Below are 16,220 nucleotides of genomic sequence, written 5' to 3'. Positions count from 1 at the left end.
TCTGTCAAACTCCATACAAACTCCGGTTATCTATCGTTATAGTTTCGGTCATAGATAGGTTGTGCAACTAAGCCTTAGTCAAACCCGTTAGAACCAGTGGGCTTACCACTGATTGAGAGAGTGGTGTACTCGATAGCGGTGCGTCAAAAAATTCTATGAAGATTTTAGTAGGTACTTGTAAGTAGCCAGAAGGGACGCTGTACAAATTGTCAAGCACTTAGCCTAGGCGCAGACCATCGATTTTTCGTCGGCCAATAGTTTAGTCGGGCAGTTGATCAGTATGGGCATGTATGGAAGTGCGCACATTACACCGATTTGATTTGACCGATTCTTCATACAATTTAAAATCGGGCACAACTATCGGCCAACTAAAAATCTGTGGTCTGCGCCTAGTCTTAATGTCATTTTTTTACGCAGTCGCTAGCGAGCACACCTAACGTAAACTTATGGTAAACACACAGATAGTGTTCGCGTCGTGGAGGTACGATCAGTACGATGCTATGCCCTGTGGAGAGAAGGTATCATCATCATCAGGTCATTTAGTCTCCACTGCAGGAGTACGACTCTCTAATTTCCGAGACAAATGGAGGATTTGGCCTATATTCCCCACGCTTTCTATTTACCTCTAAAGAAGAAGTCTTAAAAAAAATGAAATGTAGGTACCTAGGCCTATTCATATGACTAACACGGGAAATAATGGGATCCCCATACAGGATGATTTTGGTATCAGTATCCAAATTTTCAGGATCAACTCAGAATCAGTAACTTAATTGATTTACGTAAAGAAAACAAAACTTTTTTCTCCATATTTAATTATTTTCATCCGCTGCGCGCGGTTTCCAAATTGACTCACGTGGAAAATTTGCTTCGTTCATGGAAAAAAATGTACACACAGTTAACTGCAAAGCTTAATAGACATAATGGTGAGCGAAAATAAGCACCTTTAAAACTTAGGATATGGGCACACGCGAATTAGACTTTCAATATATTTTTTTTTGCGAAAAATACCACAATTAAAAATAATTATGATAAAGTTGTATTGTCAAATTGTTCTAACGAGCTTATTAAAAAATTTGGATACTGATAACAAAGTCACCCTGTATATTTTTAGTAAATATAGACTATTATTAGGTCAATAATGTCATTATCCGGTTCAATTGTACTATGTTTATTTTGATATTATAGTGTGTTTGGGTAAGTAGTGATCAAACTTTAAGGGGGTGATTTATGACAATTTCATCGATGAAAATACTTCAAAATATGGACACACTGTATAGTACCTATATGTGTAAAGTGATCTTATAAAGCAATATATGAAACAATATAATATCGAATATATGGAATTCGCAATAACAGGCAATAAGATTTTCCGGGATTCGAACCTACGGCCTTCCTGATTTCAACTATATGGTACTTAATCGTCCATCATTAGATGATATCTTAAGGTGCGTAAAAACCACATAATATTACGGATAAACACGTCTTCTTCTATAATAACTAAGTCACGATTATTCAATCAACGCAAAGTACTGTCAATATTGTCAAGGGTGAGTCGGATTTGCAAGTCGGGGTTCCGTACCATCTGTTTTCCTTCTTTAACTCAACTTAGACTGATATTATTTACCTACCAACTTACATAATATAACTAATAGTCCTTAAAATAAATTAAAACTACAAAAGACACGTTCTCTCATACCTAAGGTTGCCTGGAAGAGATCGCTTAGGATAAGACCGCCTAAAGTTGTGTCTAAATCTTTTGTGCAGGTATGTAGGTACCTTACTTGTTTCTATCTTTTCTTATTTTGTATGTTCTATCTAGACATGCGGTAGCGTGTCAAGCCAAGTTCAAGTATCTACTCTAGGTACTTTGGTTATCTATCTACTTACTACTTACTGCATAATTCTGAGCCGCTTGTACAAAGAAGTCTTTGCCTATAAGTGTGCCTTTGTCAAACAGAAAATTGAAAATAACAATAGTACGTATAAATTCAGTTTTTCCTGTCAGTTTATGAAACCCTAATACCTTTAATCTTAATAGGTAATTATCTCCACGGTATAACACTGTATAATACTGTCTTACATAGTATTAAACGGCATATAATTACATAAGAGGGGTCCTTGACACAGCGTGAGTCACATTATGTCACCATGAATGCGTGTAATGGAACGCGTTTTGGCGCGAAACGGTTTATTATCTGTGCCGTTTGACGGTGCAGTTTGAGGTTATATTCTAGGGTCATGGCGAAGTTTGTAAAATATGTATGTTTTTAGTTTGTTGGCTCAATGAGGGATTTCCCAACTATTTTAACCTCGATTGGCATTCTTTGGTTACACATTAAAATTTTGTGACACTGTTTAAGTAAGCACACTAAAACTTCTAAGTAACTTAATATCTTATTTACTTATATTTACGTTATTCGTAGGCTGAAGACAACTCTGAGTGGGTAAGGAGTCCCATTATGCTTTAGATGCCTGTATCTGGCAACGGGACTATTCCCACCTCTCTTTCCCACCACTGCAACTCCTGTGTAGCCAGGATCTACAGCTTGACCGCCAATAAAAACCCAACCAATGAAGGTCAAGTTTGTCCCGGGGACTGTCATTGGACCCGCAACGAAATTAATCAGAAGAACATAGGTGTCCTGGTGCCATAGGTCCTGTATCTGGCAAGCGAGTAGCTAGCATGACAATTAGCACACACAAAGCCGTTTTGCGAGTACATACCTACATACAATACGACAGCGCGAATCTTCGGATTATCGCGATATATGTGGATCGTGGTGTGACCCAGAAGTCACTGGCAATATCTCCGTCTTAAAGCAAAAAAAAGTATGTCCTAAGCAGTACCGGATTAATTTTGGTGCTCGGTGCTCTTTTTGACGTGATGCTCGAAGCCTAAGCAATTGCTTAATTTGCTTAATCCGGCACTGGTCCTAAAGGTGTACAAGAAAACTTATTAAATAGTTAACTTACCAGAATTGCCAAATTAGGCACCACCAGGGTAGCGTTCAGGTCTATACTGTTCTCGCCAGGCAAGAATATAGGGTAGCGTCGCGCGGTGTATGTCAGGGTACTGTTCTCATTGAAATGGATGTTGGAGTGGATCAGCTTCTCTCTGGAAACAAAACAACATTCTGTAAGTATCAAGTCATATAGGAGTCATTTAAAAATTAGGGATTGATGGTGAAAACGGGCGTAATTCTTCCTCCACGTCTATGTGTTCGCGATATTGGACAGATTTTCATGGAGTGGGAGTCGTAAGAAGCGACTCAGGGAAAAATTATTATAATATGCGAACACCAGGCCTCCCCAACCTGTCTTCCCAGTGTGGGGAGTGTAGACCAAATCCTCCATTAGCCTCTGGTAAATTAGAGATCGTGCTCCTGCAGTGGAGAACTAAATGACATGTTGATGTTAATGATAATGATGATGATGACTTGAAAATGAGAGACAGGTCATTCGCACCAAGGCACTTAAAGACATTGACTGAATGGACTGGGTGAATTTCAGTGGATCTAATGATTATATCATAAAGTCATTAACCAGAGACCTGAATAGACTCTTTTTCTATAGACTAATTCCACCAGAGACGTTTGGTGCCTATTTGGTGCTAATTGCTATATTTTTGGATAACAAAAAGTTATAATAGCTACTTTTAGTCATTAAGTAGCTATTTTTAAAGGGTAAATACCGACTTTTTTGCTACAGAAATCTATTGCAGGTCTCAATAAACAAAACGAGCAAAAACAGCTACTTCTATTAGGCTAAAAAAGTGATAAAAACCTATTATGAAATAAGTTAAATAACCTGAGCGGTAGGACATTTTTTGCTTGATGACACTGTTATAATCATAGGACTCTGACTTTTTGACGTCATGTTTGGTACTAAAAATAGTAGAATCTGTACTAAGGCTGGGCTCTGGCTCCATCGCCCTTTGGGTGATCTTGAGCCTTCTTATGAGGCCCATACATAGGCGACCAGTATCGTGTTTCATACTTACAAATAAACAACGGGTCCTATCTCTCTGACGTCCATCTTCTCGTCAAGGCCGCTCAGGAACCGCTCGTGGTTGGTCACATTGAAGACGTAGACCCTCAGCTTGACCTCGTCGGGGGGGTCCGCCCACCACTCGTAGGGGGGAAAACCTAGAACAAGATTAGTTCTATAAGAATTTGAGGAGATATAGCCCAAGGTTTCGGTGTCGGTCTAAAGATGCTAGCTCGAGCGCCACCCTTGGACTAAGTTAGCACAGAATAAGTAATAGTCCTGCGCTGCCCGCATCCAGGCTCTTCCCGCGACCTTTACCAGATCGTCGGTCTACCTAGTAGGAGGCCTGCCCACTATGTTCATTATGGAAAACCTTGGGGGAGGCCTTTGTCCAGCAGTGGACGTCATTTGGCTGAAACGTCGAAGTAATAGTACTAAGGGTATTAGGCTTGTTCCCACAAAGACATCCCGTTTTTTACAGGAACTGTTTTTTTGCAGAATCCCGTTTAGTAGTTAAGTGTTTTAAAACGCGCAATACTGGATCCTTCAAAACAGAATTGCCGTGGGAACGAGTCCATAAAGTGAACCCTTTCCATCACATAGTTCAAGTGCATCTTTACAAACATCTTGTCACATGTCTGTGATCAGCATGCATCCCAACTGAGGCAGGCAAAGAATATCAAGCCACGTGTGCGTGTCAATCAATCAATCGCCTGATTGTCATTGAATGATTGTTTTTAACACTGATGGAATGTTAATTTTATTAACAGATCTTGTCGCCGTCAATGTGCTGGCACATATGCCGTTATATGCCGGAATATGCCGTAAGGCTCTAAAACTGCTGGCAGTTTTAGAGCCTAACGGCATATTCCGTGACGACGGCAAGAGACCTGACGGTTTGGCGCTCATTCCCTTCAAGCAGGGACGGCCTCTTGTGTGGGACGCAACATGCGCGGATACGCTTGCTCCGTCTCATACAGGAGGTACCACCCTTGCCGCAGGCGCGGCGGCGGCCTCGGCTGGTGCTCCAAGCGGCCCAAATATGCAGCTCTTAATGAGAGTTTATGTTCGAAATGAACCTCTATCTAAGCAATCTACTGAAGATTGACTTATCACTCTATCTGGTGTAAAATGCGCCCGAATTTCAGCCTTCAGTCGTTTCAGCAGTATCTAATTCTGCCAGGGCTTACGTTATTGCAGCAGATATTTTTTTTGCCTATTGGCATACATTAGTTTAATGGGTCTAGGTCTCTAGGTAGGTATTATAACTTAAACAAAACAACCCAACTCGATTAGGTATCCTATTGTATTTTTATCTCGGTCACCTTTACTTTTTCTTTGATCTTTTTGCGATAAAAAAGCAAGAAAACACAATACTTAACTTTATTCTACAACTAGCTGTGCTCGCGACTTTGTTTGAATAATTTCTCGATTTTGCAACTTTTTTCTTTACTGCTCCGCCCCTATTGGCTTGGTGATATTAAGAAAGCCTTCCTCGATCTAGGAGCTCCAATACAAAAATAACCGCCTTTGTGGTCTAGTGGTAAGACCACCTGCTTCAGACGCAGAGGTCCCGGGTTCGATTCCCAGTGGGGGCAGATTTTTCTGTTCGCTTTGGTTGGTGGTTGGGCTTGTCTAAGTCCGCCTGGCTAGCTACCACCACCTTACCTAAGTCTGTCGCCATAACAACAATGTTAACAGCATAATTGTGTTCCGGCAGTTAGAGGTAAGATAGCCAGTTCCTCTGTGGTTGAGGATTCCGGGTGAAGCTCGCTTCCACCTTCGGCCTGATCGTCACTTAACATCAGGTGAGATACAGGCCAAGAGCTTCCTCGTTGTGGATAAAAAAAAAATAATGCGCTTGATAAAATCTCATTGATGATTTTAGACGACAAACGTATCACGTAAAATCGTAACGGCTTATCACGTAAAATCGATAAAAGCGGCGCGCATCCTAGGCCTACAGCTGATTAGCGCGTTCAAGCAAACAAACAAACTCTTCAGATTCTTAATATTAGTATAGATTCATGCCATGATGATGTCATGTAGGTAATGGCCATGGCATAGTAACTCCTTCAGCTTTGCTCTTGAAATGATAGTGCATCGAAAACTGCATGACGTAACAAGAGGATGTGAAAAAAGGTAGCACTTAGCACTAAAGACAGACAGACTTTTGTGATCAACAACTTTTTTCAATCTACATAATAATTGCAACAACATTTAAAATTTTGAGATAGTTGAAAAAGCCTATTTTGCGATCATTTTTGCATACATGGAATCGGTGGGGCCTTTTCATCTTTTACTAAAAGACTAAAGAATTTCCAAATCTAGCTCTACATAAATGTATGTAGCGCATTTATGTGATGTTACGTAACTCCCTCCCACCCTCTTGTAAGAAAAAATAAGACATGGTCGACCCCCCTTCCCCCCTTAATCATCTTACGTAATAAATGAAAGGCCCCTTTTGATCTATTTCTGATTTTTATTAATAATTTTGTAACATTCTTATTTTTAGCATTTTTGTAATAGTGTGAAAACTTCAACTGGTTTTTATCCTTTGGATACGGACCCCTAATCTGCCCAAACCTTCGACCCTGTAATAGAGGGAGTTTTGTGGTCGACTCATCACATTACGCGACACATGATAATTTAGCGTAGGTCATGTCCAATAATTCGTAAATTATTATGTGTATTGGACTTTCAATGTTCGATTTTTTGTCGACATGTACTACGCATTCGTTCGTTTCAGTTAAAAACCGGCCAAGTGCGAGTCGGACTCGCGCACCGAGGGTTCCGTACCATTAATTTATGAAATTAAAATTATTTTTTTTTATTTAAGTTATTAGTATGAAAGATTACGCGGTAATAAGCGGTTTACGATTTACGAGGTATTAAAAAAAAACTACTTACTAGATCTCGTTCAAAACAATTTTCGTTGGTAGTTTTTATATGTTTTTTTTTAGATTTTTCATTTTCTTATTTTAGAAGTTAGAGGGGGGGTAGGGGACCAACTTTTTTCCACTTTGGAAGCGTCTGTCACGCAAACTATTCGGTTCAGAAAAAAAGTATTTTAGAACCCTCGATATCATTTTTGAAGACCTATCCATAGATACCCCTTCCACATTGACCGGTTTCTGGTCCATCCAGGGCCTTCCTGCTACCTTTATTAAGAGGACGTCTGTCCAGTGTCCACCTTGTGGCTACATGGCCTCCATTCCAGCACCTTGCTGCCCCATTGGCCTTCAGTTCTGCCAATGTGCCCTGCCCATTGCAACTTCAGCTTGCTAATCCGTCGGGCTGTGTCAGTGACTTAGTTCGTTTACGGATCTCTTCGTTTCTGATTCGATCTAGTAAAGAAACACCTAGCATTAGCCCTCTCTATAATACTACACTCTGTCACAAAATGTGACTCTGTGCAGTTGAAGAGTTCTTCAAGCCACGTATCAGAAGTCAGAACCATTATGTCACCCCGGTAACACACGCTGATTGTTAAGTTCGCCTTATTGTACAAATTTATTTTGGCATTAAAGTTTAAATAAATAAATAAATAAATTGTAGACTTTCGTCTTTAGGCACTGAGGATTTTGGACTAAAGCTTCAACCACACCAACGCATGCAAATCATAGGCCAATGACAGGTCGCGCGATCCATGAGCCGGCAATGGCGATCTGCATGCGTTGATGTTGAAGCATAAAGATGTCATGTAGATTCTATCACCATTAAATTACATACCTGGCCTCATATTCAGCTTCTCCCATAGCATTAGGTCTAAGGGGGTGAAGATGAACCCTCCAATGGATATTAACAGGAGGAGCACACCCCACACGCACTGGCTCACTGCGTCTGTAACAAGTAAAGCTATTGTTAAAGGATTCTAGAAAAAGAAGAAGGTAGCTTGGAGTCTCCGTAGCCTACAGAGTTTTTGTCGGCTGATAGTTTGATTGGGCTGTTAATTAAACTGCTAAAACTTTTACACGGAAAATGGCCTAAGTACCTATCTTCATTCTTCACTATCTGCAAGTATTTGCGCATGGTTGTCTAGGGCTTGTTCTATTCTTCAAAAGGTAACAAACAAACAGTTACTTTCGCGTTTATATTCAAAGTCAAAGTCAAAATTTCTTTATTTGTTTAGACTAATAAACAGTGTTGCCAGTCGGGTCTTGTCAGAAATTACCATAAATATAAAAAAATGTAACCTTTTTGAATAAAAAGTAACCTTCCTACGGGGGAGGGGGGGGGTGTCGGAGCGATTGTGTAAGGTTGTCCATGGATGGAAAATAAATACAATTGATCATCAATCGTTTACCTAATTGACCATGAAGACCGAAAAGTGACCGGTCGTATAAAAACGTTTCATGGATTTAAAAAACATTCGCTAAACCTCATTTTTTTAACAAATAATAAATCAAATTCATGTTTAAATGCAGTTTATGACATAATTTTTAAATTGTCACTATTAATATTTTTTACTGAATAACCTGTAAAAGTTAATTCTACAATTTCTGAAAAGTAACCTTTTCATTAGTGTAACCTAAAAGTAACCAATGCAGTTCAAAAGTAACCTAAAAGGTTACAAAAGTAACCTTCTGGCAACACTGCTAATAAATAGTTCTTACAAATAAATAACTAGTTCTTATTAATTTACATTAATGTGAATGAAAATGAATCGATTGCAAGATGAATTTTATTAACTTCTATTGCTAGTTTATTTTAATTACCAGCTTACAATAAATCTTTGTCAGGAACACACCATTGTAAAACCTAAAAAACCTTCTTACTTTTGCAACACCTTCGACAAATATAATTATGATAAATAACTAATTAAAATACATTAATAAATTGCGAAACCTGGCACCATTGTCTACCAAGGGATTATGTTAAAGAGTTCCTTTAGCAAAAATGTTACCCAACTATTATCAAGTTCCGTCAATTTTATTGTAACTGCTGCATTTTGTGGCCAAGGGTAAAATGATTTGAGGCTCTAAAGACGTACTTAACTGTTATTATAATTAACACCTGCTAAGCTTTTGTTTTTCTAGAAAATGATGTTGGTTTCCACATCGTTCAAGTCAGTTGGAGAGGAAGATAGTGGGCACAAGTGGAGGCCATTTTAAATAGCCGCCCCTTGTACCCACTATCTTCCAAATAACGTTTACTGAAGGACAAAGGCCTCCTCCAAGGATTTCCACAACGACCGGTCTTTACTTAGGTAGCATCATCATTGCTGGTAGTCCACTTGGTTGGCTACCACCATCTTATTACTTGATTTTCGCCATAGCAAAAATGTTAACAGCATTGTTTCGGCAGGTGGAGGTAAGATAGCGAGTTCCTCTGGTTGAGGATTCCGGGTGGAGCTCGCTTCAACCTTCAGCCTGATCATCACTTTCCATCAAATGAGATGCAGGCCAAGAGCTTCCTCGTTGTGGATAAGGAAAAGTTTAATAGGAATTAGGGACTCCCCTAGATTAGGCGACGACATCATAAAGGTAGCAGGAAGGGTCACGCCGGCCGCTACCAATTATTATTGATCAACATGTAAATCATTGGGAAAGGCCTATGTTCAACAGTTGACGTCCTATGGCTGAAATGATGAGGCGTAGTTTTGCTTGGTGACAAGAACTTACTTCCCACTCGATTCAAAGACCTATTGAAACGTCCGCGTCATTTCGTTTAAACGCAATTTGATTCTGAATCATAATTATTGTACCATAGAGCGTATGTTACATAAAACATTATCAAATGCGTGCATAGAGGCGCGCGCGCAGCGTATTCTGTGCACGATTATTTTGGCCTTCACGCGTCTGCGATGTACGAAACGATTTAATAATGGATGCGGTAACATTGTTATTAGGCCTAAAATATTTTTAGAAGAAAAATAATGTGTTTATATGGCCAGTTCTTCCTGTGACGTACTTAATACGTAGAAATCTACGCTAAGTTGGGAAAGGAAAGAATCTTTATTCTTATGTTCTATCTGCTCTCGCTCTGTCTCTGCCAAAACCGATTCAGCTTAAGGCAAGAAACCTTTATGAGAGACACAGAATTTGTTGTGTCATTGATAATATTGTTTTCGACTTAGTATCCTTTCTGTAGTATGGGCATGCCTCCCAAGTCCCATTAAGTGGACCGACGATCGGTGAAAGTCGCGGGAAGCACCTGGATGCAGGCACCGCAGGATCGGTCGTTGGGAAATTCTTGGGAGGGGCTTTTGTCCAGCAGTGGATGTTAATTTGGCTAAAAACAAATCCTCTTTCTAGGGTCTACCTATCTGGCATATCTGTCTAAATTATATAAATAAAGAGACAGATTTTCTTTAATACTTTAGCACAACTTTAGTGGCTGAGTTCCTTCCACCACTTCTTCTCAGCACCAGCCCATGTTGTCCCGACGTGGTGGTAGGGCAAGTTATTTTTGGGACGTGTAAAACCACCCTGGAAATGGCCTAAGTATGAGTAAAATTAAGCTTTGACTTTGACTATGGACTTTATTTTCGACAGGTGTTTAAAGTGCCACATCCAAAATGTTTACTACTTTTGTGTTTAACGCCGGTTCTTTGTAAAGTTTGCAGAGTTATCATCTTCCGTCAATTTAAATCACGGATTTAATTACATGAGCGAGTTTGTGTGTAATCTGTTAAGTTTATGATGCGTAGAACGTGTTAAAGAACAAAGAATTACATAAAACATGTCATCTTTTTACTGTTAAACTTGTCTAAGCAATGTCTAAGCTGTGTGTTAGATAAGTGGTATGTGAGGAAAAAATCAACAAAATAGAATCGCTCGCAAAGCAAAAGCCTATTAGTAAGCCTAAATATTATACGTCCCACAGCAGGACTTAGACCTCACCCCAACTTTTTACAAAATCTATTTTTTTATTGTCAAAAATTCTTAATTTCGATAACAAATCCACAGACTAAAAAAATATAAATTTTAATTAAAAATAAAATTAGTTTGACTTGTCACTAACAGATGGCGTTGGTAATATTAGTTCAGTTAGATGCTAACAGATGTTCCCCACTATGATGGCGCCAAAAATATTGGTTGTTTTTCTGTTCATAGATGGCGCTGACGCTATCTGTTAGTTCAGTTTCCTTCTAATAGATGGCGCTGAAAATATTTAGTTTAGGTCCTTGTTGATAGATGGCGCTGTATGTTTTAGTTCAATTCCTCACTAACAGATGGCACTGTATACTTTTTAGTTTAAGGCTTCATTAACAGATGGCGCTGTATGCTGTTTAGTTTAAATCTTTAATAACAGATGGCGCTGCATACTTTTTAGTTCAAGCTGTCACTAACAGATGGAGCTGTATGCTGTTTAGGTTGAACCTTTAATAACAGATGGCGCTGCATACTTTTTAGTTCAAGCTGTCACTAACAGATGGCGCTGTATACTTTGTAGTTCTATTCTTCACTAATAGATGGCGTTGACAATATTAGTTCAGCTAAGTATGTCCACAGATAATAAAATATAATACTAGGTATGTCGAAATATTCACCACCAAAGTGCTGATATTATGATAACTAAGCTTTCCGTCTTCTACTTCTCTTCTCTTAAACAATAATCGTCCATTTACTCTGTTTATAACACTGAGGACAGTTTTTGGATAGGTTCTTTACTCTCAGCAGATCTCAAATTTCCAACCATATCTTTTTTTACGGGGAAATAATGCGTTGAATCGCATACCCTACCCTGCGGGGACATGTAGGTTATTTGGGGCTTACAAGTCAGAAGGACGAGGCATACCCACTAAAAAGACCCCGGTGCTCCGTCAGTCGCCATAAGTGGGAGGAAACTGTGAGATTCCGGACAAAGCCTTCTCTACCACAGCCCCTCCCGGCGATTGCTAAAAGTTATAGATTAACTATCTTATCTTGTCTTAAATATTATGAGACACGTGACGAACTGAAGCTCAACATATCAATAGTAGAAAATAAACGTGACTTCGGAGTTGTCGAAGGTCAGTGGCGGATAGAGCGGGTGAGCGATCTCCAACCAAAACATTGGCATAAGTACCTACATTGGGTAAAACCGCGACGTGGAAACTGGCAAGTTTAAAAACCAGTGGGTCTAGACCAGCGGTTCCCAAACTTATTTTGTCTACTGCCCACTTTGAGAATAAATTCTTTTTAGCGCCCCCATTTGTAGTCGAGAGTCGAGTGCTCAGTCGGTGTCTAAGAGTCCTCCTAGTAAATGACACCTCCCAAGCCTCTACACAACAGCCCGATTTTTTTTCCGGGTCTCTTACCGCCCCTCTTTAAGCCTGCAGCGCCCACAAGGGGGCGTTATCGCCCACTTTGGGAAAGACTGGTCTAGACAAAGTGCATATTATCGCAAACCAGTCGAAAGATGGTCGAAAGGCCTTTTATTGTATGGAGTTATGTCGGATTCGATTTTCGATTCAATCAAAAAGTGCCACTTGTCTAGGGGGACAGGGCTTCCATGGCTTTACGCTTTGAAGGAACTAATTCTTCTCCTCTAATCCTCCTGTGTTCTTCTGATTAATTTCGTTGCAGGTCCAATGACGGTTTAACTTTCCCCCGGGACAAACTTGACCTTCACTGGTTGGGTTATTATGGCGGTCAAGCTGTAAAATCCTGGCTACACAGGAGTAGCAGTGGCGGGAACGAGAGGTGGGAATAGTCCCGTTAATTAGGCTTTATTAATCTATACCTACCTGTAAATAAAAACAGTTAAATTGCGTCGTTCGAATCCAAATTGTACGATGCACAGTAATCACCGTGTCTCAGTAAATCTAATGTGACTAACAAATTAGAACTAGTTTTTGCTAAGCAATAGTTGCATATAATATTTTCAGAGCTTGATGACCTTACATTGAAGCAAGTATTCTATTTTTAGATTAGTGCATATCCGTTATCTAAAATTAACAGCACTTTTAAAGGGGAAGGTCAAAGCACTAGCCGTGCGATGCGATGCGTTGCGACGTGGCGCACTGCAGTTAGCCGACTGCGCGACTAAAAGAGGGTAGGTAACTACCACTGTGGTCTTGTTAAGACCACCTGCTTCTGACCTAGAGGTCCCGCGTTAAATTCCCAGTGGGTGCAGATTTTTCTGTACGATTTCGTTGGTGGTAGGGCTTGTTCTAAGTCTGCCTGGCTAGCTACCACCATCTTACCTAAGTCTGTCGCCATAACAACATTGTTAACAGCATTGTTTTGTTCCGGCAGTTAGAGGTAAGATAGCCAGTTCCTCTGTGGGATTGCTCGCTTCCACCTACAGCCTGATCATCACTTTCCATCAGGTGAGATGAAGGCCAAGAGCTTCCTCGTTGTGGATAAAAAAAAAGATTTAGCGCTTAACTGAGAGAGTGCCTGAGGTATGGCGGCACAGGAGGCGTGAATTTAAAAACTCTTAAAACTCATTTATTTATGCAAGACTATGTACTTATTAGGCCTTTAAAAAGTACTTTTACACGTCCCAGTATTAACCCTACCATACTCGAAACGTAAGATAATCCGTTCTCGTCTTGAACTCAAAAGTTTTTCGTGCTAGCGCTAGCCGCTAAGACAATAAATATGGGCCAGTACTGAGATGTATGTAATTTATCAACAGTTCTTAAACGGCAGAATATTTGCTTAAAGACCTTCAAATCACACATAATAACACATATTTGAAGATCTTTGACTCATTCGGCAAAACCCTTAAACGCCAGGAAACAAAGAATTACGTATTCGCCGCCATAATGACGTCACCGCTTGTCTATGATCAGAATTATCAATAGACAAGAACATTGTCACCGAGTCTGTTTTAGTTGGTCACAGTAGGGGTACTTTGCGGTAACGTCACAAGTTAAGATTTCTTTAATATAGGTAGCTAGCACTTAACTCAGTCAGTTCCTGAGGTATGGGAGCGGCACGGGAGGGGTGACATTGACATTATGACGTGACAGGGCATACAAATCTTAAGTCTCACTGACGTTTGACCGTCACAAAGGGTTCTCATACCCATAGCTGGGCATTAACTCGTTAATCCGTTAATCGTTAATTAACGAAGTTAACATTTGTATTAACGGATTAACTTTTAAGTTAACTTTAAAAAATGTTAACGGACTCGTTAACTTCCGTTAAATTATCCTAAGTCCGTTAATCGTTAATCCAGTACCTACTATTTACCAAAAAGATACAGCAGGCACGCTGAAAAACGCGTTCTGACAAGTACGTTCGGGCTTCCAGAACTTCCAGAACCCAAAACAACAGTTTTTGTAACCACATCACCAACGCAACGATATAAATAATTCATTTTTTTTTATTTATTTACAACTTAATTTAAGACCAGTTCTCCTCAACCGATTGAGCTGAAATTTGGTTATGGTACCATTGGTCTGATGATGGAGTCAGGAGGTGGCCTGGGCCATAGAAACTCCTAAATGAAACGGCGGAATCGCATCGAATTTGGGTTCGTTGTATTTGTCTTTTTGAGCACTTTTGTACTAGATGATGTCCAGGGTCCTGATGATGGAGTCAGGAGGTGGCCATAGGGAATTCCTAAACGAAACGGTGGAAACTTATCGAGTTTGGGTTTGTTCGATTTGTCTTTTCGAGCACTTTGGTGCTAAATTATATTGTAACTAGCTTTTGCCCGCGGTTTCACCCGCGTGAAATTTAGTATGTCACAGATCGTCATAAATTATAGCCTATATGTTAATCTGGGTTATAAACAGTAATACTTTAAAGTTTCAACAAAATCCGTTCAGTAGTTTTTGCGTGAAAGAGTAACAAACATCCAGACATCCAAACATCCAGACATCCAAACTTTCGCATTTATAATATTAGTAGGATTGTACCAAGGCTCTGAGATTGAGATACAACTAAAAAAACCAGCCAAGTGCTTGTCGGACTCACGCACAAAGGGTTCCGTACCATTGATTTATGAAAATATATAATTTTTTTTTATTCAAGTTATTTGTATGAAAGATTCCGCGGTAATAAGCGGTTTACGATTTACGAGGTATTAAAAAAACTACTTACTAGATCTCGTTCAAAACAATTTTCGTTGGTAGTTTTTATAGTAATGTACCTACATCATTTGTTTCTTTTTTAGATTTTTCATACTACTTTTTTCCGCTTTGGAAGCGTCTGTCACGCAAACTATTCGGTTTAGAAAAAAAATCTTTTAGAAATCTCGATATCATTTTTGAAGCCCTATCCACCCCACACGTATGTGTTAAATGAAAAAAATTTTTTTGAGTTTCAGTTCTAAATATGGGGAGCCCCCAATATTTATTTTTATTTTTGCATCAAAATCTTAATGCGGTTCACAGAATACATCTACCTTCCAAGTTTCAACAGTATAGCTCTTATAGTTTCGGAAAAAAAATGGCTGTGACATACGGAGGGACAAACGGACAGACAGACATGACGAATCTATAAGGGTTCCGTTTTGAGGCCATTTGGCTACGCAACCCTAAAAAGTGTATAATAAAATTATAATAAAAACAAAATAAACTTTTTTTTAAAACAAGCTTTTATACTGAAATGCAGTTGTACTAAAACGAAAAAAATTTTACTTATGCAAGGTTCAAATAATTTCGAAAGCTTGTAGCGCAAACATAAAAGAGGAATAAATTCCATGCGCGATACAAGCTTTCGAAATTATTTGAACCTTGCATACAATATTTTTTTTCGTTTTATTATTACGTGTTAACGGATTAACGATTAACGTTAACTTGCGTTAAATCTTCCGAAATGTAACGTTTTAACGTTTAACGAAGTTAATTTTTTTAGTAACGGTTTAACGATTAACGAAGTTAACTATTTGATTAACGGTGCCCAGCTATGCTCATACCTCAGGCACTGACTTAGGCAATAGACCCTGTACTAGCGGCTGCCCACGACTTCGTACGCGTGGAGCCCGTTTTAGCCCCGTAGGGGTTGAATTTTTCAAAATCCCGTATTTGTGAGCGCCTACGTTCTAAAAGGAACAGCCATGCAACATACTCCTAGCACTTGTAGCACAGAATAATAATAAGTAAGTACTACGCTACTATTATGTATTCTGTGGTACTACGTAGGTACTTGTAGTTTCTGGGATTTCGTGATGAGTGAGTGAGTCAGTCAGTGACCTTTCGGTTTTATAGGTATGTCTGACTATAGTATTGATGGATGGACTTTGGACATGGTGTACCTAACTACCTAGTATAAAGAATGGTAGGTAAGTTCAATGAACTTCATTTTGTTCAGATATTTTGCTCAGACTATAATTTCCAAATAATTTTG

General features: G+C 39.4%; 1 protein-coding gene across 1 annotated transcript in view; it reads right to left on the bottom strand.

Moving 5' to 3' along the window:
* Positions 1-16,220, bottom strand: part of LOC135085749 (scavenger receptor class B member 1-like) — a 64,603-nt gene that overhangs the window by 13,710 nt on the left and 34,673 nt on the right. Inside the window, exons 3-5 of the mRNA XM_063980548.1 lie at positions 7,720-7,830; positions 4,001-4,145; positions 2,974-3,115 (exon numbers count right to left, since the gene is read on the bottom strand). Of these exons, the coding sequence (XP_063836618.1) occupies positions 2,974-3,115; positions 4,001-4,145; positions 7,720-7,830 (398 nt within the window). The remainder of the gene's footprint in view (positions 1-2,973; positions 3,116-4,000; positions 4,146-7,719; positions 7,831-16,220) is intronic.

This window comes from Ostrinia nubilalis, chromosome 29 (genome assembly GCF_963855985.1).
Source record: "Ostrinia nubilalis chromosome 29, ilOstNubi1.1, whole genome shotgun sequence".
Lineage (NCBI taxonomy): Eukaryota > Metazoa > Arthropoda > Insecta > Lepidoptera > Crambidae > Ostrinia > Ostrinia nubilalis.
The sequence above is the reverse complement of the archived record's forward strand: the minus strand, read 5'-3'. Positions and strand labels throughout refer to the sequence as shown.